Here is a 22,028-nt window from a genome sequence, read left to right as displayed (position 1 = left end):
AATATAATCCTACTATAGAGATTTCTGGAATTAGTCATTTGAAGTAATACCAGAAGAGGAGTAATTATTTCCCATGTTAATGCATGCTCTTTACATATGTCAAGCATATATTTGTTCCCCCCACAAAATGCAGTGCGCTGTCTCCTAGATCACAAAGATGCCATTTATTCCCCTTGTTCTTAGACTTCATTTTAGAAACAAAACCAAAAAGATTTATCACTGATTCAGTAAGAGCCATCTCAGTAATCTTAGCTGTGTATAGGTAACATTTTCATTTAATGGCTATGTGACTTTTCTCTTATATAATCATCATATAATTTTATATCTCTTTCTTTGTTTTAAAAATAATTATGTAATAGTTATTAAGAAAAAAAAACACAACTGTGATTATTTTCAAGTTATTTTCACATTATTTAGGTAGGGTTTGTGGGCCCTTACATAAAATTCTTGTTGAAATCCAGCACAGTTCTACAATAGAGTTGGAGATTTAAACCTCTCTGCTTCCAAGACTGTATATTTAATAATCCTATGATAAAATACACCAAAATTATTTGGAGCAGGAACCAGAGGGTGGAAGTATCTCCCAGGTAAGGCCTCTTGTCAGTGGTTTGTTGCATCTGATTTTCCCCTTTCTCCCATATCTTTGCAGAATGTCCCATTTTTACCATGAACACGAGAAACATCTTACTACTGCAGTTTAACTGGTGATTACGAGAGTTTCCTTGACAACAGAGCAGGGCATAGCTGCTTCTCCAGATTAGTCTCACAAGACCCAGCTGCTACAAGCAAAATATGAAATTATGTGATTAACAGAGGTGAAAAAGTTTATTTAGCCAAGCTATATACAAGAGACATGCAATCACATTTTCCTCATTGGCTCACACTTTGTAAGAGACTGATGACCAGTTATATCTTCCTTAATGGAATTCATAAAAGACTAATTGCAGAACGACATTTTTTGATTGCTTGTTTCCATTTTCATGAAGACTGAAGACCGTGAGGAAATGGCTATTAGCAAGATTTCAGATAATCCACTCTTTGTAGTATTTCCTGTTGATTTTTTATTCATAGGAAAGATCAAAGAAACTGTTGCTTATACCTGTATTTTGTGGTTTGTAAAGAAACTGCCTCTTTCAGACATTATACTGAGCCTCTTTTTGAGACTATCAGTGCTCTATTCTGGACATATGGCATTGAAAAGGAAAAATCTTGATTAGCAGCTGAGGTTATTTCCTCTGGCTACCAACATTTGCACAAAACAGACCTGTGAAATCTTCAGATAATAAGAGTGAAGCAAGACTTTTCAGTGTGCTGTCTCACCTAAACTTGCAACTCCCTGAAGCACTCGTAAATACGCAGGCATGACCGAGGGACTTCTCTGGGGTGCTCCTCTGCTGTCTCCTGCTGCACAGCATGTGCAGCCCCCAGGCCTGCAGCATGCTGCTTGGTATTGCTTGGAATGCATCAGAGATCCCATCTGGAAAGTGCACTCATTTCTTTTGCAGAGAAACTGGAGCATGTGTGGAAGTGTGGGGAGAAGAAAAGTTTGGAGCAGAGGTGGTGCATAGCCTTCTCTTGTCTCATCAGGATAACCTGATGCATCTATGCTTAGGCTTTTCTTTCCACAAATCAGGACTCCAAGCCTGAGTCATAATGCAGCATTCATGACTCATACCTCATCTTTCATTTCTTTCTGCAAATGGAAACCTTAAAGCTATTAAATATGTACTTCAAGATTGACCTGAGAACTAAAAACTTGGAAAACCCAGATGCATCCTTTGTTACATTTGTGCTGTATTGTGTCATGCTGTTTGCTACTGTTTCCCTTTCATACATTAAATATTTTAATCTTATCTAACTGTAAGCAATGCATCACACAAAATGCACTTTTATTCACTATGCCAACCAATACAATAAAAATACTTCCCCATTTGGCACACAGAGCATGTGTCACAACTTGTGACCATATAACAGCAGCACTCTACATATAAACAAGAAAATAAAATCCCTTGGCAATGTATCAGTCATCAAGTACCAACTTTCTCTCACGACAGCACAACTTAAAATTGCTTAATAATCACCTGCTTCTTTTTTTTTTTGTTCTTTTTTTTCTTCCAATTAATAAGCCATACTTAAAAGTTCTGTTTTAAGAAATAATGTAATCCTCCAAAATTTTCTCATCGTGACTCAAGGAAACATCCAAGAATCTTGTGAAAAGAGGTTTTGGCCCATTTGAACAGGAGCATGTTTCACTAACATACCTCTTAGCAGTCACTGACCAAGGAAGTTTAGAAACAATCAAAAGAAGATTCCAGTGCCTGTATGTTCTTTGACCCAATCTGTTGGAAGCATAAAAATCCCTGTTCAAGACTGCAGCTTTTGGAAAATACAGGGTGTACAGTGGGGTAATTTTCTGAGATGCTAGAAATCTTCACATTGCCTGCATTACCATATGAATAGAGGGAACACTCTTAAAGATAAATATAATGTTTATAGACATTTATATGTCAGGTCAAATGGAAAAATTATTCTCTTTCATTGAGAGATAATGATTACTTCTTATGACTAAATTTTATAGTGCTGCATTATTTACAAAGCTTTGAGCAGACATTAAAATAGTCATTACCAAGGGGAGGATTCTCCTTTCATTCTGTCTCTGTTCTTTCACATAAAAGAACATATTGCAAATGTAAACACACTTTGAGCTGAATATTTACAGTATTTTTAACACTTTTTCTGGCATCTTGCTGGCAGATGACTAGCTGTGATGTAAAAAAATGTTTTTGTGACAATTGTTTTATGTGCTTTTTAGCGAGATTTTCTTCTGATACATGTGCTGTCAGAATGCACATGCACAACATATTTATGCTCTGTTGACCACCCAGATTTAAGATATACCAACTGAATATAGGAAAATGGATGCAGTCGGTCTCAAATGTCTATGAATCTCAGCTTGGCCAACTGAAGAAATCCAGGTAGCTGTCTAATACTTACACCTCGACTGTTCTGTCTTTCTGTTCTCTCACCTGTATCTATTTACTCCATTTGCATGGACAAGAAGGAAGAAAAGAATCACACCCAGGCTACTCATACACAGGCTATTATTACAGGCAGGATTATTTTCAATACAGGTGAGGTACACCCTTTGAAGCCCACACATACCTTGAATAGCTCCCAAAGACAGCTTCTCTGAGACCCAGTTTTATACTTGTTTCTCTCTGCAGCCCTAGAATCCATATGTGGAACAGGCTAACAGCAAATGTTAGCCTATACAACCAAGGAGGCACTTTTCCCCTCTGCTGGTTGCTCATCTGATCTCATAAAAAAGCCTGTGAACCAAGGAAAAGCAGATGCTAGCTGCTATCTCTGTGCAGCTGCAGATGGGTTAGCCCAGAAACTGAGCTCACCAGTGCAGAGTTACTTTCTGCTTCCCAGCACATGAAGGCAAAACTCTCAATCAGAAGTTTCAGTTGGCTGCAATGTGGTTAGAAATTGTGTGGATCTGCATGAAAAGAATAATCAAGACTGGAAAAAGTTGTGAGGCTGAGCTCCACACATCTGTAAAATGTAAAAAAGAAGGCCTTTCTCCTTTGCAAAAGCCACAGCCCACAGGGGAGAAGATTATTGCTGTGCAATTGATGTATCCATAAGCCGATTGCATGGTGTGTGGGGTGGATGTGCAGAGATATGAGGGAGGGAGGGAAGGAAAGAAAGCCTGTGGTCTTACAGGCTGACTGTGCCTCTGGTGAGGAGCAGTAAAACTGTCCCACAATGCTGACTGAGATGGCTACTGCCATATGTATGCTCTAAAAAGATCACCCTGAATGAATCATCCAAAATAAATGCATAAAGAAGAGATAAAGCAGACAAAAGCAGGGAAAAATAAATTCAACTTCTACAGGCTGGCATTAAAAAAAAAACAAAACACTGATCATATTCCTTTATTTGTGATGATTTGCATTATCCCAGTCAGCTCTATCCACTCCTAGAATCTTGTTTGATGAAATGAAAATCGCTTTAGTAATATAGTTTGCAGAGGGCACGGAGAACAAGATTGTTTATTCCTATGTTATAACTTTATTACTCTGCATATTTACAGGAGAAGTTGCTTACTGTAAGAAGAAAAATGAAGGTTTATAGCTTGGGTATTCACTTCTGATATTTGGGTTTTTTTTCACTTAGATTTCATTTCCCATCTCATTCTTAGATAATTAAAAAAGAAAGCTCCAAATAGAAGCAAGTTGAAAATTCACATGTAATAGAGAACTTTGGCAATGTCAAAACCTACGTGACTGAAGTATCTTAATTTCTCAATAGTTTTCAATATCTTTTGATCAAATTGATATAATCAAGAAACAGCAGAAGTGAGAAGAATATCCAGCATCTCTGAGTCTTCCTCTCTTTTACCCTGTGGACAGATGTTGAATGTGCAGCTTATGTAATTTTTCCCCACAGCGCTGTTTGAGCAATAATCACTCTACTCTGACTAATGTTTTGAGAATCAAGAAAAACAAATAACTGGGAAAGAAAGCCCCAGGACTAGAAAAAAAAGATCAATTTGAGAGTTTCCTGCTGGAATTATCTGCAAATGAACCTCAGAGTTCTTGAGAAACTTTGGGGTATGAAAGGGATTTTAGCAAGTGAAGAACTTCAGTGAAGCAAAGAAAGCTCAGTGACAGAAGCAAGACCTAGAGGCAGTGAGACCAAAGAGAAAGTGAGTCAATATGTGAGCAAAGAACACATTCAAGAGTATCAGGGAGTAAAACAACCAAAGGAAAAGTGATGTAGAAAGAAAGAAGAGGAACAGGAATACAATGTAATTGGAGACCACAGTTTTATTCTGGAAGATTTATTTATGTGAAATCTTCCTAACATGTATTGAAAGATTACTCCAGGCTGGTTAAACCTTCTTAGGCAAAATAATCCTGAGAAATAGACTGAAGGGGAGATTTATTTTGGCTTTCTACTGAATATAATAGTAGAAATGGTGCTGAACTCTTGCCCTCAGAAATAAAGTCTTTTACATTATTTACCCTCTTATTCACTGTCATATACTGCTCTATTTCTTGTTGGTCAGTAAAAATGAGAATGCTTTTGCATTATTTCCAAAGAACTGTAGAAAAATCTAGCAAAATTAGCATTTTCTCAGAAGTCATCAAGTCAAATTTAGTCAACCTTTGTGTGCTTCTAGAATAGGTGCATGGGATAGTAATACCCAGTAGCTGGCTGGAGGGATGGATGGTAAACACATGGGAGGCATATGTGTATTGTTAGGCGAGGGCATAAATGGAAATCTAATGCATGAACTTCAATGCCAAAAAAGAAACAATACAGATATTTTCCTGAATGCAAAAATAGAGATGAGTGGTTTGCATCCACATAGCAAATACAATAGGTCTCTCAAGCAGGAAGGCTTTTCCCAGAGATAAAGAAACACTCTGGACCACCAGTAAAAGATATATGGAGAAGAGAACAACAACAAATCTTAAATAAAAAGATAATAAACATACAGAAAAGTATAGGAACAACAATAAACCCCCAGATTTGGTGGCTGCAGGAACTGACAAACCCTTCTTGTTCAAATCTAACCTCAAGGCAGAACATGAAAAATTGGTAAGAGCATTAATTGGAAGAAAACTGAGAGAGCTGACATCTGCCACAGCTAAAGAAAAAAACAAAATTAAATCCCTTTGAAATACGTAGTGAATTTAAGAGCAACTGAAAAACTCTGCAATAAATCTTAACAGGATACACAAAATAGGAGCTTAAAGAACACAGTTTTTAATGGCCTAGCCTATTTCATGTCATTTCTTAAATGTCCAAATGTATTAAACATTTTATGATACAGTTAAAGGCCCAATCTCTGTCCTCAAGAATTCAATTTATATTTAAAGCACAGCTTAGGAAAAAAAAAATAGCATTTTATGAAAAGAATTGAAATTGGTAGTTTCAGGCTACACTGTTCAGCTGGTTGCTTGTTGAGCTTACAGGTGTCTCAGTAGTATGTGAAAATATATTTCATGTTGGAAAAAACATATCAGAGATTAATTTTAAATAAAGATTTAAAGAAGGAGAAGATAATAAATGTGTGAGAGAGAACAAAATAAACCCTAAATTTCTAAAAATAATCACATAATATTACTTCTACGTAATCAGATTGTTGGACACTTCAGGAGCCTGTTACTGAAAAGAAAAAAACCACCCTAATTATACCTGAGGCATAAACTAGCTCCACAGGCCTGTGAAGTTGGGTGACAGCAGGGAAGAAATTTATTTCACAGTTTTTATGATATGATATGATGATAAGTTTGTTACAGCTTCTTCCACCAAAAGATCTAATTCTTGTCCCAAGGAGGTATTTGACCTAAATTTCTTTTCTTTCACTTCAGCAGAAAGAGAAAATAAATATGGAAAAAAAAAAAAAAGTAGACAAAAACCAAAACAAACCCCACCAAAACAAAACCAAAACCCCAAAGTAAGCTGAAACTGTTTGGGAGTTATTATTATGACTAACCGAATATACATTATCTGGTCCTATAATATACATGATACATAGTCTGAAAAGTTAATAATTTTCCAACATGTATCTTCTTTTTGCACAATGATATCTTGCACTATCATCTCCACATTTTAAATCAATTACAAATCTCTGTATCAGCTATACAGTTGAAGAAAATCACTGTTTATGAAAAATAAATAGAAAGGATCATCTTTAGGTAAATATAAGCTGGTTTGCTGTTATCTGAATGCTGAGACACAAAATGTGGCATTGAGGTTTGATAAACATTTTAAGCCAGTCAGCACCCCTTGATCCATGAAAGCCCTTTCCCAACTCCGTGAATCATGTTAACCACAGAGCTGGAAGCTGTTCCTGTGCTGTTTGTACCAGCTTTCCAGGCACACGAGAGGAGCAACATAAGAGATCTCCTTGCTACGTCTTCCCCATCAACAATGCTGAGGATTTCTGCCTAAGAGCCAGAAGGACCTGAAAATTCAGATGGCCACCCCTGCTTTCCCCCAGCACAGAAGGGAAGTGTGTAGAGGTAAAGGTATTTCTCCTGCTTCTGTGCCTCTGACCAGCAGCCAGCCCTGCCACAGCCCTGCCCCTGCCATGGGGCAAGGACTATCAAGGGCCCCAGTCCCACTTGCAAGCTTGCTGTGTGGCTCTCCAGCGCACTTCGCCAACACCTCAGCCTGCACAGAGGAGGTCTTTTGGAAACCTGAATTTCTTCTCATCTCTGATGAGAAATTGTACAGTATCTCTGGGAAGGTGGTTCCTCATGGGGGACGCCTTATTGAGAGGGAAAAACAGAAACTCCTTCCACTGATCTTACTACTAGTAGAAATATAATGAGAAATTATATCCTAAGACTTGTGAGTGAATGTGAACCATGGCCAAAGGAGATGCCAGACTCTAGGAAAAATTCCATACTGCCTATCTTTGGCAGCGCTCTGCACTTGTTGGTGTAAATTCACTTTTCGCCCCTTGACACACATTGCATTGGGAACTTCTACTGCTTGTTTTACCAAACAGCAAGGCACCAGAGCCCTTTTGCAAGTGGTGTCTGAGGATGACAAGCTAATAACAAGAGGGAATGATGCAGGGATGAGGGGCAGAGAACCATCAAATTTAGCAAAAAATGAAGACACTTAGGACAAAATTAATCAAAAAATCCAAAGGATACGAGGAAGAAAACAACTTTAATTACATATATTGCAAGGTTTGGAGCCTTTTTAGTAAACAAGAGCTGGAATGGCTCATTTATGAGCATGAATTTTTCCTCATTGGCATTACTGAGACTTGATTGGGTAATCTGCATGACTGGAATACTGAAATCACTGGCTGCAATCTATTTAGGAAATAAGTTGGGAGAAAGAGTGCAAAAAGACACTTCATGTCAAAAAATGGCTCTTACTAAGTGCTGACAGTGGAGAAGTGAAAAATATTGGAAGTTTGGGGGTGAATATCTAACTGGCAAAGTACAAAGTACCAGCTGGGATTGGCTGCAAGTTACCATATCACAGTAGGAAGCCACAGCAGAGGTGAGCACCTGTCTACAGTGAAGGAAAACTAAATGCCTGTGTAATCACAGGAACTTCAGCCTGAATGACATATGCTGAAGAAATTCTGATGCTAATGTTAGCATACTCCTAGAATTCAAAGTTATAGGTAAAAATTTCTAACATATTACTAGGTAAAAATCATATTAGTAAAAATTCTTAGATTTGCTGTTTGCACAGAAAACAAAACCCAGTCTGCAGTGATCCTGTATTTTTTTTAAATGGGTTGATTTCAGTGAATTGATAGCAATTAGGAACCAAATGAAATGGAAGGGGAGGGAAATAGTATCACAACATAATGAGCCTACATAGAAGTAGGAACCAGAGGAAATAAAGGAAACAAAGGTAAAAGAATACACAATCATTTAATAATGGACCTCATCAGATTCAAGTAAATCAAGATTAATCAATTACAAAATTGAAAAGGCAATAATACCTGCCATGGCTGCTAAGGTCAATAAGAAGAGAGACTATTTGGGCTTTTTTAAAAGGATATTAAAAGCAAATAAAAGAGAAGAGCAATATTGGTTTTGTACTAGCAGATGGGAAACACAGAATAAAGAATAATAATGCTGACAAACCATGTGGGCTCAGTGCATAGCCCCATTCTCTGTTTAGGAGGGGAGAAAGTAGAAATTTTATCATAAGGTAAGGCTGAAGCACTTTCCATTTCGGTGGTCACACCAGAGAATCAAAAGGTAGTTAATAACAGCACACATTTCCAAATAAAAAGATCCAGGTAATTTTCATTGAGAAGCTTTAGAAAAATCTGGTAAAGAAATTCTCTGAACCTTTAATGTTGATTGTCAGTAAGAACTGGAACACCAGAAAAGCCCCAGTGAAAAGGAGAAAAGTTAATATTGCACCAATATTTAAAGGGGTAAATGAGAAGACCTGTCAGTCTAACACTGATTAGAGGCAAAATTATATAAGATTCATATGATATAACAGCTGATATAGACTCAATTAATAAAGAATTAAAGGTGGATAATTAATGCTGATCATTAATAATAATGAATGCTGATCCACATGAGTTTATGGAAAACAGACCTTATCAAGCTAACCTGATGGCTTTTATTGAAGAGCTTACAAGTTTGGATGAGGATGGTAACTGTAAATTAGATTTTTTTGAACTCATATTGATGACCATTTAACAAGGAAAACTAGAAGTGTGAAAATTCAACACAGAGCATAAGTTAAGCAAGTTATTAAGTTAGTAAAAAAGGTAGCTAATGATAAATCTCAAATTAGGAACTTTAAATGGAAAACAACTTCTGAACATGTCAATAGCACCTTGTACTATCTACCATTTAAAATTTTTCTACAGAAAAGGAAAAAGAAAGGAAATTGCTATCAATATAGTTTGAAGATGAAAAGATAGTTTCAGTGGAGTGTTGTGAAGAGGACTGGCTGTTCTATGTAACTTGGGTAACTTGGAAAGCCGAACATAAAAAAACATTTATCTGAGCAGGGAATAATGCAAAGTCCTGTAGCCAGGAAAAGACAAGGCAATTCAGTGGGAATCCATGGAGAAGCCTATCTCAGGAAACAGAACCAGAGAAGGAGCTCTAGAGGGCACAGGAGATGAACAAGATGGACAGGACATTTCATGAGGATGATGAAAGCAAATCTGATATGAGGCTTTTTGCATTTGAAAATGCCACATTCCTTAATAACATACTGTGTTTACTTCCACCGCCCGAATTTCTAGAAAATATTGAACTTTTAGGGAGGATTTATAAAAAAAATAAATCTGTGACAGTGATTGAAGGACTTAAAAATCTACCTGGTAGTATAACGCACAGGGAGACCAAGGTCTTTATCTTATCAGAAGGAAGATTATATATTAAAATGGCAAGAGTCAAGACAAGCTTAGAGAGAGAAGAAAACAACCTTTTTGATTTCTAAAAGCCACTTTTAGTGTTACTGTTAGAAGTTGAGCAAGAAGCAGTTCTTTAAGTTTTAGACTAGAGATAAAATGTAATATTTTGATAATAATTCTTCTACTGGATCTCTAGGATTTATTACAGAATGTTTTATGTAGTCCTTGTTAATAGTAAATTCTAAATAATGTCTGGAACAGTATTTCCCAAATCCAGTTCAAACAGAAATCAGCCCGAGGAAGTCCTATCACCTGTTGCAGAAGGCCAGTCTGGATAAACAAAGGGACTCCATTTCACCTTGAAAGCTATTAAAACGTTATAAACAAACATAACTCATGTTATTCTTCTCTCTGATGTGTCCTGCGAGCTACAAGGCCACCCATGACCTCAGGAAAAAACCAGGATTTTCCAAGATCAGAGTCCAGAAGAGATCATTAGACCTGCTGCACGCCTTTTACTTCTTGCAGTTCACTCCTCATGAAGCCCATCGATTCCCTGCGTGCCAAAGGGAGACCGCGTTAGGCACGGCTGCCTCCTCTACCGCGGTATCCACGGCGGCTTCTCCGTGCCTTGGTGGCGCGGGCACGGCTGGGCACGGCTGGGCTGGGCTGGGCTTGGCTGGGCAGGGCAGGGCTGGGCTGGGCTGGGCTGGGCAGGGCAGGGCAGGCAGGGCTGGGATGGGCTGGGCTGGGCTGGGCAGGGCTGGGCTGGGCTGGGCAGGGCAAGGCAGGGCAGGGCAGGTGGGAGCGCTGCGGGTGGGAATCTGCGCATCCTCAGGTACCCGCAAGAGCGGCGGGCGCCGGGCGCCGTGTCTGTGCATGAACGCAGTGCCCTCTCTTGACGGGTTTCAGTTCACGGAGAATATCAAGGTTCAGCTGCAGCTGGGCGCTACTAAAGGTCCTCCAACTGCTCAGAGCTTTGGAGACTGGCAGTACGACGGTTCATTCTGCTTCTTCTATTTGCCCGTAAAATCTCCTCCTTGAATACGAGCCATAATTTTACCCCTCTCTCCATTCTTCTCCATTTTTGAAGACCGTAGTCACACTTGTGTCACAGAAGAAAGCATCCTTCTGTTCTCAAACGTCAGGATTCTTTTTTTCACTGGCAATCAAAATATTTGCTGAAAACAGAGCCTGTTTATTTCAGAATTAAAATATGTTAAAATAATTTGTTAAATAGGTAACATTAAATACTTGATAAATGAAAATTAGATTTGACAGTGACTTAAGGAATAAAACTTTCAATAATATTAATAGCAGAATGCTTAAAATATAATTTTAATGGATATGCATCCATTATTTCATGGGATAAAGGAAACAAACAGTAAAAACAGTGGTCACAAAGAATAATCTGACCTCCTCATTGGCCAATTTTAAATGTGAGAAGAAATTCCAATGCTATGAAAATGATTTCTCCCTTGTGTTACCTTGCCCTAGGCAAAATGAGAACACATTTATTTTCCAGATGAAGTATATAAGAAGCAGAATGTTTAATCGACTTGCTAAAGGTTACACAAGTTTATAGGAGACAGATAAGAAAAATCTACTGTGTGGATGTCCAACATACCTAACATATGAAGTGTTTCAAATCTCCGTACACAGATCTACTGAAATGTAGGATCAATAATATTAAATTACCTATACAGTGTTATAATGTCCACAAGTGAGCAAACATTGACTAAAAATAAAGCACTGATAGCATTATTAGACTCTTTTTTTTTTCCCCAGAAAGACAAATAAGTGCACAGAAAAATACAGGTTAGTTGAGAAAAACATTGTACAAACTGTGTCCACAGAGGGCAATGATAGCCTTCAGGTTGACAATTTTGTTAACCATGCTCTTTGTGAAGAAGACAACATGGCAAGGAATTCCTCCTCCCCTCTGATTCCTATTTTTCCCACTCTCTCACAGGTGGAACAGTTTGAAAAATGCCAAAGCTATTGCATCCTTAATGTCTCTCCAGCCTGGGTGGAAAAAAAACTCAGCAGCAAGGATGCAGTGACAGCACTTGGCTGTCACTGATCTGTGGCCCCAGAGCAGGGTTTTTGCCACTTGTGGTGTGCTGCAATTGGTGGCCCAGGAAGGTCAGACACCCTTGGACACTACTCTGCTGATCTCTGCTCTTACCCTGTGCTGCAGCCCACTGCAGGAGGTCAGCTGAGCACCTGGGTGCAGCACCCCTCAGGAGAGGTTCAGCATTCAACCTCATGTGTAATTCACTATGATTTTCTACCAGCATTCGTAATGGCAGGTATGTGATGGCTGCATTGTCTATGAAGTCAGTATATGACAGAGTGCCAGAGACACATCATTCTCTTCTTCAATCTAACAGCTTGCTGTGCTTCCCCATCCCATTCCCTTCTCATTTTGAAAACTGGCTTGTCCTTTGCCTGCGCATGAGAAGGGAGATTGCTACTACCATTACTTCATCCACTCATTACCAGAAATAAAATGCCCAGAAAATTCCCTTACTGGTTAAGTATTGCTAAGTAGAAATGACACACCACATTATTTCCAAATCTAGTCACTTAGAATCAGTCAAGAAACTGAATACATTAAATAAATGGATTATTCTTATTACTGTTGTTACTTATATCTCATCTAAGGTATGGATATTGTTGAATAAGAAAGTAAAATCTTATTCTTTTCTTCACACCAGTTACAGAGACCCAATATTTCTCACCATAAGGGAAAGGGAGACTGTTTCTGTTTCAGGGGCCAGAGAGCATGACATGGCCTCAGATCTCCAGCACAGGTTAGTAGGAATAACAGGTTTTGGAAACAGGAGCCAGGGACTTCATCTTTGTAGAAGCTATGATGTATCACTAGGCTTTCAATTTCTATTTTTCATTTCATTCATGAAATGATGTCCCTCCTATTTTATCTCACCCTCTAGCTAGTTGTTGTCTGGTGACTTTTACAAGTCTTAAATTCATGCCTGAAAGGGATAACACTGCTCTTCTCATTCAGATAAAACAAAGACTTGCTTAGTAAATGTACACATTTAAACCCACTTAATGTTTCAAATATCATTATTTTCAGTAGCAACTGCTTCTTAGTTAAATGGTTTTTCAGTCATCAGACTATTATATGACAGATGATTTTGTCACTATGCAAAATGTGAAACCTGTAATCAACTTGTTATGGCATTTCACAAAAGTATGTGACAGTAAAATAAGTAAACTGTCATTTGGGCAATCAACTCTTGAAATCCTGCAGGAGGTAAAAAAAGTACCTGACACTCAATCTTTATGGTAGAGATGATGTTCAGAAAAAATCATTTAATACTGCTACAGTCGTAGAGGTTTGAATAGAATTTTTATTGCAGTGTTCTTAAGCCTGCAATAATTTTGTATTATGCTTTAATCACTTATTTTTCCCCCTAATTGATTCTTTCTCCATGCACGTCATACAGCAACGTCTGCTCTGTTAACAAGGTGTTGGTTAAATCGAAACAATATTTTCCCTTTACTGTTGATGACAACATTATCAATTACAAAGCATTTTCAGACTGCTTGGATACAAGAATGGATGCAGTAGGTAAGAGCCCATGCTGATTTACTGGCACCTGGGACAGCCTGGGGAGGTGGTGCTGGCGGCAGCAAGCTCCTTCATGGCTGGAATGCTTGGGATAACGTGCTGCTGAACCCACACTGCGCTGGCTAAACGGATTTCACATGAAAGCTTTATTAAAAGAAAGGGATACGGTCCATAAGCCACTAGTGGCCCTTCCTGCTGCTCTCTTTGGCCTGCAGCTTGTTCTCCCTAGTCCTTGCTCTCCTCTGTGGCTGCTGGTTTGATGCAGCAGGCTGGAAGCTGCAGCTCTCCTTGGGCTGTCCTTTTGCTCAGGTGCTCCCCCAGGCTCAGGGAAAGAGCAGGCTAGGGTTAGGCTTAAAAGCAGTTAGTAAGTCCTGTCAAATCACAGGGAAGGCACTCCAGGGGACACAGGTTTCACCATTATGCTGCCAAAAAGCGTGTTCCCCTCTTGTGTCCAAAGAGCAGACATCCTGGGTACAGGCACTGGCAATGAGCTCCTATAACTGGAAATGTAAAATGAATCTGTAACCTCCTGTTTCCAGTCATTAGTGACAGTCACAGAGTTTTGAACTGATCTCCTCCCAGAAATGAGTTATAGAAATAGGAATAAAATTACACTTGATTGAGAAGACTGGAGGGAAACAGGGAAACCTATTTTTATCTGGTTTTTTGTTTTGTTCGGTCTGGGTTTTTTTTGTTTTTTTTTCTTTTTTTACCTCTTTATGATTACAAAGCAACTGGTGAAAGCACTGTAACCTACAAGTTAATGTTTTGCATGGAATAACCTTCAGAGAAGAGCACTGCACAGCCTGCCTTTGAAGAAAATTGGTTTTTTTTGACAAAGTTATGAACGTTTGGAAATTACTCACTGAGCACACATAACAGGCCTTTTGTTAAGTCTAACTAGGAACCAAAAAAAACCAGTATTGCTGTGTGTACACAGCTGATTTTGCTGCATGCTGAAGCTGCTGCAGGGCCCCAAGAACAGGCTTAGACTGGACTCAAAAAGACCCCGACCTGAGCATTTGACCCAACAAGAGCTCAGTCCTGTGGCTCGCTTTGAGTCCTCTTGATAAAAGAGATTAAACAGATAAAAGTGACAAGGAGAAAGGAAGTTTGTGTGGACAGATAAGCCACAGACAAGGGGGAAATGGATAACAGCACAGAAACAGACACATTTACTTTAAACATACTTAGGAGAAGGCAAACAAGTTGAGATTCTTACTACAATGCAAAAGTATAGGAGAAGGTGTTGAGAAGAAAAAGGATCAGGGAGCTCTGGAAAGCTGTTAGAGTCCATGGAGATTGTAATTTTGGACTCTTCCACTACTGCCCATGTTTTCCTTAGGGAACCTCCCACTGTAATGCAACCAGATCAGTTATGAGCACAGAGAGAGAACTCTTTGCTTCCTCACACGAGTCCAAATGAGTACAAACTGCCCTTTCTGTTAGCTTCCCAGCTCCCAGTCTCAGATAATGAGACACACTGTTCTTGCCACTGCCATGTGCTATAGGATGACCCTGTTTGAGCAGGGAATTTCAACCAGATGACCCACTGTAGTCCCTTCCAACTCTACCCATTCTGTGATCCTGTAAGTGTAAGCATGATATGCTGAAGAAGTCAGAAGAAACAGAGTGCAGAGGTACCTGAACTATTCTCTGCCACTTGCTGGACAGCTCTGCTTTCTAAGCCTCAGCTGTTCCACAGCTTTATTTGTTCTCAGCTATGGCTATCCCTAGTAGTTGCCTCCTTATATCCTCAAGTGACTATGTTCATTGTGTTTGGTGCCCAGAGATTTGACTGGTCCATACTGTTTCTGACAGCACAGAGGCTGACAATCAGAAGAATGTACTTTTGGAGCAGAGGACAAACATTGTCACTTTTGTGCCTGTTTTGCTTCCCTGTGGAGTGCTCATTATAGTATAAGAATTTTAGGAGTCATAACTGCTCATCTGACAGTTTGCCAATGATTTTGACAAACTTGCTTATAGAGTGAGAGAAAACTACATGGGTTTATAAGCTCCCAGAGAGCTTCCAGTTTTACAGGGTATTTGTGCTGCAAACAAATATGTGCTCAGGAAACCCAGTGATGTTCTTCCAGTATAATTGAACGTCCCAGACAAAACTACTTCTGTCAATGGGCAGCTCAGTAAGAGCAACCTGGTCCAAATGCAGTGTCAAGGTGGTTGGTGATGACACAGCAATTAACAACCTTTGGAGGCTGATTGACACACCGGATCGTGACACATAATTTACCACCAACTCAATGTATTCTGAATGCTTTTAACAACAAAGGAGGGCCGGATCAAGTCACTAAGTGCAAACGTTCCTCATCATAATTGTGGGCAAAACCAGTTCCCTGACACTAATATTTTTTTCAATAGGACCAGTCTTGTCCTTCTTTTCCTGCCCTCACTCTCCAGCTCCTAACCTCTGTCTCGGACCTCTCCCAGTGTCCCAGGTCAGACTCCTTAGATCAGCCTCCGCCTGTGAGCTCTGCTCAGGGTGGGAGTGACACCGGTGCGGCGAGCAGCTGGGGGCCGCCGTGCTCCCGGCGCTCCCGGGGAGCTCTCCCCGGTGCCGGCTGCAGCGGAGCAAGCGCGGCTGGGGCGGCTTCCCTTGCACCGCCGCCCGCGGCCCGCCAGGCGGCAGCAGCGCGCGCCACCGCGGGGCTGCGGCCGCGCCGGCTCCGCTCCGCGCCCGCGGCCGGGCCCCGCTCCGGAGCCCTGCCGTGACCGCGGGCCGGGCCGGGCCCCGCCGCCGCGCCCTGCCGGAGGGGTTCTGCCTGTGCGGTGGCGGGGCTGCGGCGAGCGCAGTGCAGTGCGGGTGAGCTCCGCGCGGGGTGGGCGCGGAGAGATGTCCCGCCGAGACAAAGGCGCCCAGGAAGGTGCAGCGCGCTCACCGCGCCCGCGCAGACAAAGCGGAGGCGCCCTCCGCCCCTGCGCCGCCTCTCCGCGCCCTCCCGCGGGGGAGCCCCCGGGAGAGGGGTTCCCACAGTTGGGGCTGCCTGAGCCCTACCGGGAGGAGGAGAAGGAGGAAGGCGGGCGGGGGACCAGTATGCCGTGGGCAGGAGGGAAGCCGCTCTGCGAGCGTGAACCGAGCTTAGCGCCGCCGCCTGCCTCGCCTCCCCGTCCGTCCGTCCCTCCCTCCCTTCTCCCCTCCTCCCCCCCCGCCTCCCCCCCGCCGCAGACGGCTGCGAGCCCGGATGGTTTGCGAGCGGAGTTGAGGGGGCAAACTTTGAAGCCCAGATGCCTCTGGGGCTGCGCGGCAGAGCGCGGCTGCTCCTGCAGGCACCTGCCGCCGCCCTCCCCCCGGCGCTGCCGCCCTCCGCGGGGGCGGCCGGCCCCGCTGCCCGCGACCGCCGAGGCGGCGGGCGCTGCGGCCGCGGCTGAGGGCGGGCGGGCGGGCGGCGGGCGCGCCCCCATGCGGGTCCCGGGCTGGGGAGCGCCGGCGGCAGGCGGGAGCCGGGCGGCGGCCGGGCGGTGCTCTCCCGCCGCCTGAGTGGGCGCGGCGCGGGACGGCGGCGCGGGGTGCCGGGAGCCATGGGCTATTGCAGCGGCCGGTGCACGCTGGTGGCCGTGTGCGGCGCGCAGCTGGTGAGTGGCGGCGGGGGCGGCCCGCGGATGGAGGGGGGGAAGCAAGGCGGGAGGGAAGGAGGGGGCGGCGGGGCGGCTCCCCCGCTGCCCGGAGTGGGGGCTCGGGGAGGGGCAGGGTGGGAAGGCAGCGCCCGCGCTTTAGGCGAGGAGGGGCCCGGGGGGTCGGCGTGGGGATGCGAGCGAGGCGGCAGGGTGGGAAATTGGAGCTGTGTTACAGGTAGTTTGGCGGGGACTCTGCCGGGGAGGCTGCGGTGGGCGCGTGGCGGAGTTAATAAACTCGGGCAGTTCTCCCAAGCGTTGAGTCAAGTTGGTACCTGGTTTCCTTTGACTGGCCCTGTGTAAGGCAGAGACGCGTGTCAGGGGTGATGCGCAGCTTGCACACAGTTTGCCATACAGGTGTGTTTCTGTGTGAAGTTGTCACGCCTGAGCTGTTCTGCAGATGTAGGGTTTTTTTTTTGTTTGTTTGTTTTCTTTCAGACTTGTCCAGTGTATTTTAACACTGTATCATTATGTTGCTACAGAACTCAGCCACATATTTATATTTACCTTTGGAGACATGTGGCAGCACTTGTAAGCTCAGCTTCCAGCGAAACTAGATTGAGTTTAAAAAGTAGGCACTGAGATACAATAACAAAGAAGCTGCCTAAAAATAGATCTGCCTAGCCCGATGGTTAGGCTGTGCGATTGTATTGTGGCACTTTGAAAGAGACTGGGGTTAAAGTTAAGAAACTCATATCCCTTTCTGTAATGTATACAATGGGTTGTTTCATTGTTGTGGAATCAGATACATGATGTAAGAATTCCTGTGGATTTGGATGCAGGGACATACAGATAAAGACTTATCAATGTAATATGCCCCATTTCTTATTCTCATTATATTGAATGTTCATGTGCTGGCAGAACAGGTGCTGGAAGGAGCTTTGTTAAGCAGTTAACCTTATGGCAGAAATGAAATATTTCATGTTACTCCATCCCTCTGCCTCTTAGTGAATAGTTTTGCTGAGAAAGTGTAAGCCAGTGTCAATAGCAACCAGCATTGTTGCCAATTTCTTTCCTGGAGGCAGGTACTAAGAGAACTACAAAAGAAGAAAAATAATAGATTTCAGGAACCAAATCAGTAAAACAGTATGTAAGAAAGAAAGATGTGTTAGCAGATCAGAAATTCGAAATGCCTGTGATCTTTTCATCAGTTGTCATCAATCCTTAATCATTTTGTATTCTGGAACACATTTTATTTGTATATGCTGTTCCTGACCTAAGTTATTTAATTCTTTGTTACTGGATGTATCTTATCAGACATGATTTATTCATGTATATTGTCTAAAAAGGAATCTTGAATAGTAGCAATAGAGTGAATCTTGAGTGGAATGATAGGAATGTTGTCTTTTCCAGCAATTTGGAAACATAAAATTAATGTCTGAAATTCTGCAGATCCATTTAAGTTTCAGAGGTGTACTTTTTTTTTCTTCTTTTTTTCCTCCAAAGGGGACAAAAATTGTTTAAATTGTGCCTCTTGCAGAGCTTTTTTTTGTCTTTTTTTTTAATGCATTTAACAACCAGGTGGTCATGATGACTATAGAATGTGCTAAGACGTTAAATTGTTATTTTTTTGAAAGTCTGTGAAGCTAAGCATATTTGCTAACTCATGGTGACAAAAAATACTTGCAAAACTCATAAAAACATCAACAGAAATGCCCTGTAGGAATGTATCAGCAGGTGGATGAGCAGGTAAGCTAGTGCAGAGTTGTAGCATTACTTTCTACATGAAGTTTCCTACAACTAATTGTAAAACTACAGGGGGAAATAAACAAGTTTTTTAGAAAATAAATACTGTTTTCTGGAGTAGCTTAAGGAAATTTTTAAGAGAATCATAAACTGAAAGCCAACTTGAAAATTTTTATTGAGCAAGAAAAGTATGTGCTAACAGCAATGAAAACTTCTGGATCACACTTGTGTCATGACATTTAGATAGGTTAGAAGCAGGAGTAGTCATTTAAACGAGGAAAAGGAGACAGAATGGAAAAAAATACGCATTTTATTAAAATCACGTGTCATATTCCTTATTGTGCCATATACCATCAGATGGGAATAGGTTATGAGGTTTAAGTCAAGGAGATTTAACTCTCCTCAGTAGGCCCATGGGTGATTAGTTGGTTGTCATTACTTTTTAAGGTAATGACTACTTAAAGGAGCAAATGCTGTCAAGATTCATCCTGGAATTATCAGCCACGTTAGTGAAGATGCAAATCAAAAAAAAGGATCTAGTAGTTATGTGGCCTGAGGAGATGGGTGTGGGAAGCATTTCCACACCGCTGATAACCATACTTCAAAAAAAAAAGTGTTATACTTTAAGTGTGAAGACTTTGTGTTACTGGTACCTGGGATTCAGTCTTAAAATGGTCATATTTGAGTAGAAAGTATACTTTTGTTTTGGGGAAAAAAGTTGGTAAGAAGAAAGGTTTCTTTCTGGTTTTTTAGTGTAAATATGTTCTTTCATCTCTACAAAGCTTGGGTGTGGTGATCTAATTGGTCTTTGCAGGCACTGCACAAACAGTATTGTGGAATACTTCAGTTCATTAGAAAAGCTGTTGCATATTGTACTTACATAAATGATGTAGATGTCACAAATGGGTAAAAAAAGGAGATTATTTCAAATACTGGTGCAGGAGTAGAGCTGCATTAGCTTGAGAGACCCTGCACAAGCAGAATTATTTTCATAAATGCATTTTAAGTGCTCATAGTTAAGGCAACATACTGTATACCATCAGATTATCAGAAACCTCAAGGAATGCTTCTCAGGGGCATACTGATCATTGCTCTGTGCTTATTAACATACGTATACCTCACTGTTTGAGCTCACATTTGTACTATGGAAAAAAACCTTTGACAGCTCATTTTCCTCTGCATTTGTAGCCAATGAGAAAAATTAGCATCAAATAAAAGCTAATTTTGCTCATGTTAGGAGAAAGAAATTGCCTTCTGTATACAAAATTTGTTATCTCTTCTCTCTCTCTCCATATAGATATATATAGATACTAATTTTGGTCTCTTTTGCTCATTTCCCTTCTGAAGAGAACCTTCAGCACAGGGGCTCTGGTGGTTTTTGTTGTATGGTAACTATACTGGTTGCAATAAAAGACTTCACTGCTACTTCATTGTGTCCTTTGAACCTCTTTATTTTTGGGTGTTTCCTTTTCTATTGATAGCTTGCATCAGTAGCACTAATGTCTTGTTGCCTAGTCTTTTTAATAGAAAGAGCAGAAAAGGTAAAACTACCAAGATTATTTTGATTTCTGGAAGTTTTGAAGAGCCCCACAGAAACCATTTGAAACTTTCTTTTTTCCCACTTTTGATGCTTGGGAAAACTTTGAGCATGACAAAACAAGAAAAAGTACAGCATGTTTTCAACTTAGAAGGTCTCCCCTCCGAGTGCAGTGATGAGGAGACAGTATTTCATAGGAAATTTCAAGTCCCTAGTAATCATTGCCTTATTGTTTCTCACCATCAGACTAAGATTGCCATACTCCCAAGGCAAATTAGATAATTCAACTTTTACACTCCCTTCTCTCAGTTTCCATCTGAATTTACTGAACTAATTTATATAAATATTTCTGTAAAATTTGCCTCTTCTGCCTGTTGTTTTTCTTTTCTTCCTCTTTTTTTTTGAGTAAACTGCATTGCAGTTCAGATATTCCAACTAAGTATTAAAAACCATACAAAATTTGTAAACAAGCCATATATATATATATATATATATATATATATATATATATATATCTGCAAAGGGTCAGCTAGTGATTGTGAGGTACTCGATCTGATGCTCTAAAGAAGTATGTATTATAATGAACATACATTATCTGAATCTCTGAAAACTGGTGTCTTTCACAAGCACCAGTACATGATATATGATGTTAGTAGTCTCTCCTTCCTCTTGCTGACACTTCACAGTTGGGGCTATGAGCACACAAGCTTGTAGTGACTCTTTCTGAACTCACCCTGTTACAGTCTGGCTGAAGCCACTGTCCAAGTCTGTCATGTTGGCCAAGCAGAATGAAAAAGATACCCAGATTTGGTTGGCCTGCTAAGAGGCCAACCCTTTTGAGCTAATGAACAAAATTATCAGAATGCAAATGGTTTGTATAGAATGTCCTCGTTCTGTGCTTTTTCACAAATAATGCTAGTTAAGAGAAAATTAAAATACTTTGTTTCAAAAACTGTTTCAGCTGATGTAATTTCTATACTTAGCTGTGATGCTGGTGTCCATAAACACGTACTTAATTGCTTGGTGGACATGAGGATACATATTTGAACTGCAGCAGGTAGAATGGTGGAACCCAGGAAATTAATTACATACAAACTAGTACGGAAAGAAGTATTTACCATATTTCTTCTATGACAAGAGGTGTCACGAGAGATGTCCATAATCGATATTGCACACTTAATATAGTACTGAAGAGTTCCTTGTGCTCTTCCAGTTCCCCCTTGCATTATTAAAAATTGGCACATGTAACTAAAGAGAACAGAGTGTGATACTTGGGGAAAAAGTCTGCCTTAGTAATAGGTCCTGTAAAGTTTAGGTTTGCCTTTTTTAAATATGAATAGCAAACATTCTTATGCTCTTTCAAACACTTCAGGAATGGTGATCATGATAGGATCTAGTCTATATAACAAATCTAGCTACAAGGTTTAATACAATTCAATACCATGAATATCCTTACTTGGAGAAAACCTCATGGTTAACAGTTTTGAGGTTTAATTCTCAGGACTTCAAGGGAATGAAGTTTGCTGGATTCGAGCTCAGTTCCCATTGAGAGCAAAGCAAAGGCATTCACGGTGGATATTCTTTAGAATTAGCTATCCTGAAGTATTATGCAATAAAGTACATATTTTATGTTAATAGTGGGTCTTACACCATGCACAGTGTCAGGTACTTTGCCATAGCGCACCAGA

General features: G+C 41.0%; 1 protein-coding gene across 1 annotated transcript in view; it reads left to right on the top strand.

Annotated features, from left to right (window-relative positions):
* The first annotated feature begins 16,970 nt into the window (after nt 1–16,970).
* Nucleotides 16,971–22,028, top strand: part of NKAIN2 (sodium/potassium transporting ATPase interacting 2) — a 514,185-nt gene continuing 509,127 nt past the window's right edge. The window contains exon 1 of the mRNA XM_030236153.2: nt 16,971–17,078. Within this exon, the coding sequence (XP_030092013.1) occupies nt 17,025–17,078 (54 nt within the window). The 5' untranslated portion in view covers nt 16,971–17,024. The remainder of the gene's footprint in view (nt 17,079–22,028) is intronic.

The sequence above is a fragment of the Serinus canaria genome, chromosome 3 (genome assembly GCF_022539315.1).
Source record: "Serinus canaria isolate serCan28SL12 chromosome 3, serCan2020, whole genome shotgun sequence".
In the NCBI taxonomy this organism is placed as follows: Eukaryota; Metazoa; Chordata; class Aves; order Passeriformes; family Fringillidae; genus Serinus; species Serinus canaria.
The sequence above is the reverse complement of the archived record's forward strand: the minus strand, read 5'-3'. Positions and strand labels throughout refer to the sequence as shown.